At 36.7% G+C, this 6,240-nt stretch overlaps 1 protein-coding gene across 1 annotated transcript in view; it reads left to right on the plus strand.

Annotated features, from left to right (window-relative positions):
- The first annotated feature begins 3,103 nt into the window (after nucleotides 1-3,103).
- The window catches only part of tmed1b (transmembrane p24 trafficking protein 1b), a 7,140-nt gene continuing 4,003 nt past the window's right edge, over nucleotides 3,104-6,240 (plus strand). The window contains exons 1-3 of the mRNA XM_007575343.2: nucleotides 3,104-3,415; nucleotides 5,455-5,552; nucleotides 5,661-5,850. Of these exons, the coding sequence (XP_007575405.1) occupies nucleotides 3,218-3,415; nucleotides 5,455-5,552; nucleotides 5,661-5,850 (486 nt within the window). The 5' untranslated portion in view covers nucleotides 3,104-3,217. The remainder of the gene's footprint in view (nucleotides 3,416-5,454; nucleotides 5,553-5,660; nucleotides 5,851-6,240) is intronic.

Consider the following 6,240-nt stretch of genomic DNA (forward strand, 5'->3'; position numbering starts at 1 on the left):
GTAAAATATGTATTGAACACATCACAATTTTACATGTTAATTATATTTCTAAATGTGCCATTGGCAAGACATTTTCACCAGGTGTTTGTAAGCCACCCAAGGACTCCATGCAAAGAAATAAACCAAAACAAATAAATCCAGAAATGAAGTTTTATACCATTTGCCAACCAATCAGGTGGTACCCCGAATTGATAATTTTGATCTAAATTACTAATTTTCAGACTACTGTTAGAATGTCATGACCTATGCTGGTTCAGCAATGACATCTTAAACCATAAAAATACATTTCGTCATTAAGACGAACGCTAGAATTAGACTTACTGTAAGAAGTGTGAGTGCTTTATTAAGTAGTCGTAGGGAAAAGAGTTCATCCTGACATACATGTAACACTGTGAGGTCATACCACCGCACATATTAGTGACATTTACTCTGAGGTCTTCAAATGTCGACACTTAACATTTTCCACCGCACCAAAACAAATTCCCCGCCAGCAGCATAAATATGGTTTGTTCTTACTTTTTCATGGTGACTCTTTGAAGAAGTGACAACCTGCTTACTTCCTCTTGGTACAAAAACGGACACTTGTTTTCACAGTTAGTGACATATGGTAATTTACATGGACCAGTGATGAAGCGTCAACTTGCTCAGGATGTGTGCCCACCTCTATACGACTGACGTGACCCTGAACAGCAGCACACAGAGGGTAGAAAACAGGGGAGTGGATGATTTATACTGATTAAATAACAATTCACAGGAACCCCCTGATCCCCACAGCAAAATAAATCAAAGTAGCAATGTGTACTTTCATAAAATAACAAACTATATCTAAAGTAGGTAACACTTTATTTGACAGGGTGTGCATTGGACTGACGTTGTCATAAACATCACATAGCATCTGTTAGGAACATGAAGGAGTCTTTAAGGACGTCTATGGCATGAAGTGTAATTCGGTAAATAATGACACTTTTAATGCAAAGTTGCTCTAAAAGTTGCATTGAAAGTCCATTAAAAATGCCAACTTTGCATTAAAGTGTCAATATTTACAAAATAATGCAAAGTTGGCACTTTAAAAGTGTCATTATTTACCGAATGACACGTGATGAGAACAGTAAGACATTCATAAAGACTCCTTCATGTTCAGATATTATGTCATGTTTATGACAGCATCATGTCAGCCTTATGCTCACCCTGTCAAATATAGTGTTAATAAACACACACACTATAGAGAAAGGACATGCAGTAAATGTGTTTTAGTGCTTAGTCCACCATTTGACCCAGTGGCCTCTTCCCCACCCTCTTACATCCAGCTAAATAACATTTCCTATTTCTAAAAGACAAATTCCCCAGGTGATTTCATCTACCTTAGTTCCCCATTTGACAACATTTCTACCCTTTTTTGATTGCTGCTCTCTGACAATGATGTATGTTGTTTGCATTAAGGTCACATACATATTTGTTTGGGTTGTGGTTAGTGTTGCATGCACAAAAAAAAAATAAATTCTCTGTTCCTGAAGGTTTGAAGAAGTTGTTATTGTCTTTGATTTCTTTATCAATTTAGTTATGTGAATGACTGGCATTTCAAGAACCACACAGCCACAAGAAATAATTACTACAAATTATTTTTCAGTAGAGAAACTTTGATGTCAGATGTAGTACTAAAATCAACCTTCCTCTTGTATCTTTTATCTTTTCCTGTTAAGATATTTTTGTTTGTTTAGTATTAAGTAAAACTGTTGAATAGCTCAGTGAAAAAGAATATATGGGAGGTAAAAACGTGTTTTATAGATGAAAGAGGAAAAATATTATTGTCTGAAACTTTAAATAGACAACTTAGATTGAAGTTTCTGATTCTATCAGTTTGTTGAATGTTGCCTCAGTGGATTTCATGAGTATCATTACATCTGACGAACGTGGGTTCTCCATTCATTGGTGGACTTGCTGCTGTGCTTTGGATCATTGAAAAAGCAGGGTTGAATCTACTGTCACAAAGTGTCTCGTTCATATTGTTGAACTGAAAACTGAATGAAGCGCCAAAGTCCAGGCTCTTTTGAGTTATTTTGGCGAATTACTCCTGATCAAAGAAATGCTATGCTACAAAAGTGTACCACAGCCACCAAGACAAAACAAAAATATCACATTATAAGGTGAAGGCTATACTCTTCTACCTATATACATCCCATGTATAAAACATATAGTTTCAGACATGTAGTTCATACAATATAAATAAGTATATTGTTATGTTATGAGAGTGTACTTATTTATATTGTATGAATCTGTTGTGAAAGCTTCTAAAAGATATTGTCGGAACAGTATATTTCTAGTAAAGACGTTTCACATTCAGAAATCAATTGCTCTGTTTGTATGTTCAAAAGTTCAGTTTGCTGTAACAGTCAGGATGGCACATTAATTTGGAATCATTTTTGGCGAATTTTGTCTCTGCGCCAGATATATCTGTCAGTGTCCCCCTCCAGTCTAAATAAAGCATAGTATGAATGATATAATATCTGGGCCACGAATAAAGATCTGAACCTGAAGCTTCCTGTGCTGCTCTCATGGAGTAATTTCAAATGCGGTCTCCTTGATCACTTCTGGCTAATTTTTCCTCCTTTCCTTTACTCAACGTTATAAGTTCCTGTCCACGTAAATAGCAGCAAAAATCTCACCATGACTCACAATGAACACCTAATCAGTTCCAATAGAAGATGTTTTCTCAGTAGCTTATCTTTGTCGTCATTGACTTTATGTTACAAGGTAAGCACATTGCATGTTCTAGCAATAAAAACAGTATTATGTTGTAACATAAAAACTAATTATTGTTAAAACAATATAGATGTGTGTTTGTACAATGTATTGTAATTATTTGTCCTTATTTTCATACAATATAAATATAAACCTGGAAGAACACAAAATGTTTATTGTGATAACGAAATATACTTAGTAATAATGCGTGATATGTTTTATGAAAGTATATTTTTTGTTTGTCTAAGGCGGCAGGTCTACACTTCCGCACAATTCCCATCACTCTCCCTTTAAAAGACGTCGGGTTGCTCTGATTGGTTAAGGGCTGCTACTCTTCCTCTTCTTATTGGTCACAACATCTGCCTTTGTCAGCGGGCATCTGTCCAATCAGAAAGTCGCAAAGTTGTTCTGCGGAAGACGGATGCGAGGAAGATGTTTGTAGTCAGATTGCCAAGCGTTTGAGCAAATTTTCACCGTCATGGAGGCTCTCCGGGGCAGAATGAGCTGCAGGGGAGGACTGCTTGGCCTGACCGTAGCCTTCCTGTGCTGCGTGGGCTCCGTGCAGTGTTTTGGGCAGAGCCAAGACAGCGAGTTTACGTTTCTGCTTCCAGCCGGAAGATCCGAGTGTTTCTATCAAACGGCAATAAAGAACGGTACGATGGAGGTCGAATACCAGGTAAATGCTCAATAGTCAGTGAACACAGTCACTCATTGTCCTCACAAACAGCTACATGCTCATCTTTAAGGATTTTACACCAATACCCACTAGTTGAATTAAAGCTTTGTCAATTTCCAGAAGCTGTAATGTGATTAAAATATTTTAAAATCGATATTTATCAAACACAATATGTATAATTTTTACTCCAAGGAGGACTATACCACTTACAAAGTGTGTATAGTATACATAGTATAGTATAGTGTTTAATGCAGGTTCGTTCATAGAAGTAATAGTTTTAAATTCACAAGAAGAGGGAATTACATAATTATTGCATCCAAGCCTATATTCTATAAAACGTGCTAAGCTAAAAGTACACATTATCGTGTTTGTTGCCCCAAAATAGTGAAAGTTATATTTGGATGCATTTAATGAATAGAGATAATACATAAATGAATAAACTAATATAATCATTTCCAGTCACAAACCAGAACTTCTCAGCGGTAAATTGTTAAATTCATTAGTGCATAAATACAAACATTAAAAAAAAAGGTTTTAATTTGTGTGAAAGTCCAAATGATTTCTATTATCCAGGACTCCAAACAAAGCTATCAATAAACTATTGGATACATGTAGAGTTACTCGTTAATGTGAAAGGAGCATGCATTTCTGTTTTGCATAATCCAAAACTTCTCATTTCAAAAGCCAGGCCACAAAAGGAAATTATTCACTTTTACTACCAAATATGTAGAAAACTCACAACTGTTCAGTATTTTCAGCTTTCCTGCTGTGACCAATGTGTCTAATGTTAAAGCAGTTTTAGCTCCACTGCTGTCAGATCTGAGAGGGAGGCGTAAATAAAAATGTGTGATTATAACCACATCTCATTGGTGAACTCATCATCACATAAATAGGAAATTGCTCTTCAAACTGTCTTATTTGCTGAGTGTGAAAGTCTCCGTGTTGGTGACGTCACTATAGAAAGAGGAAGTTGAAAATATTTCACTCGTGCATTTATTTCTCATTTTATTATGTAGTTGTCATTATGTTATACTGTTTTTCAGTGCAAGTCCTTCTTTTGGAGTATATAGAACTAATTCAATATCTCAAAGCATCTTAAACCATACAGTCAGTCTGAGACCAGCCCAAATAATAAAGCAATACGATCAAATTCAATTGATTACTTTCTGAATGCAAAGGGACAGGGACTTATGTAAAACCCCTGCAGAAGATATTTCTACATCTTCTGCAAAAGACATAATAATATTGCTGAGTTTTACATTTTCTACACTGCAAAAACACAAACAAATATACTCATTCAAAGTATATTTAGCTTAATTTTTAGTACAGATATTTTAGTATACTTGACTAAAGAAACTAATGACTAACCTTTCAGCAACATATGGGAGCTTGTTTGTAAGTACGTAACTTTTTAATATTGATTAAAAATATACTGCTTCAACTGGCCGATTATTTCACTTACAAGACATTTCCCCCATGTTTTAAGGATCTAGTACTTTTGCATCAATATTAAGAAAGTGTTTGCTTAAAACAAGCTCCTTTATTTACTGAAAAGTGACTTGTTAAATTGGTTTAGTCTTGTTTCAAGTGTGCTTAGATATTTACACTAGAAATGAAACAAAATACTCGGTAAGATTTTGTGTTTTTTTTTTTTTGTTTTTTTTTTTTGCGGTGTGCCGTCCTTGAATCGTTTTGAAATTGTCACTGTGTTTGTGAATCTACATTTTTAAGAGCATACTCCTGTTGCTTCAGTGTGAATAAAAAAGTGGAGTCTTGCTACTCCACAGACGGTTGGTCCGTAACGCCGTGTTTGGAGAGCGACCTTTCTGCCGGTAGTTGACATTGTCTGTTTGCTCAGTATGTAGATCACCTACTGGTTTGTTGAGCGCATGTTGGCCGCACCTTTTACTGTTTGGGCATTTAGGAAATGTAGTTAATAGACGCAGCTGAAAGTGTAATTTCTAAACCAGATTGTGAAACAGATATAACGATTTGTCCCGTTTGCCTCTTTTGACCGTATGATCTGCCTGTCGTCCCAGGTGATAGCAGGAGCAGGTATGGACGTGGACTTCACCATCATCTCGCCCCAAGGAGCCCGCCTGATTATCGAGACGCGCCGCTCCGACGGAGTCCACGTGTAAGCAGCTTTAAGTCCTTGATCAAGTTTCACACCACCAGCTTTACCCTCTTTTCTTTTTGTTTGTTTTTTTTTTTAACCTGTTTTTCTGCGTCTCTGTTGTCGCAGGGTGGAGCCCATGGAGGAGGGAGACTACGAGATCTGCTTCGACAACGGCTTCAGCCGCTTCTCGGAGAAGATGGTGTTCTTTGAGATCATCATCGAGGGACAAGGAGGGGATGTGGGAGGAGACGACGAGTTTCCGGGTGTAGAGGAGCCCGACGGGAGCCTGCTGGAATACAAGCTGGACGACATCAGGGTGAGAGAGAAACGGCAGAAGAAGGTCCAGCGTCTAAAATTGCGACGAACGCAACACGATAGAATGCCAGGTGTTTGTAACGTCAAGAAACAAGACGGTAATAACGTAGATCCTGTCAAATTGAACTGAAAACCATATGATTTGTTACGAAACGATCGTGAAGGGATAGAAAATATTGACCTGCTGCCAAAGAAGATATCTTGTCTGTCGTCAATGAGGCACAAGTACAACTCAGACTCACAAGTTTGAGCTTAAAAAAATCTTTTATGTAGGTAGAATGAAATCATTTCTGTTTTGTCACGATATCGCCACAGTATTTGTATAGCTAGTTGAAAATAAAATAGTAATTAAGACTATATATATATATATATATATATATATATATATATA

The sequence above is a fragment of the Poecilia formosa genome, unplaced genomic scaffold, assembly GCF_000485575.1.
Source record: "Poecilia formosa unplaced genomic scaffold, Poecilia_formosa-5.1.2 Scaffold375, whole genome shotgun sequence".
NCBI lineage: Eukaryota > Metazoa > Chordata > Actinopteri > Cyprinodontiformes > Poeciliidae > Poecilia > Poecilia formosa.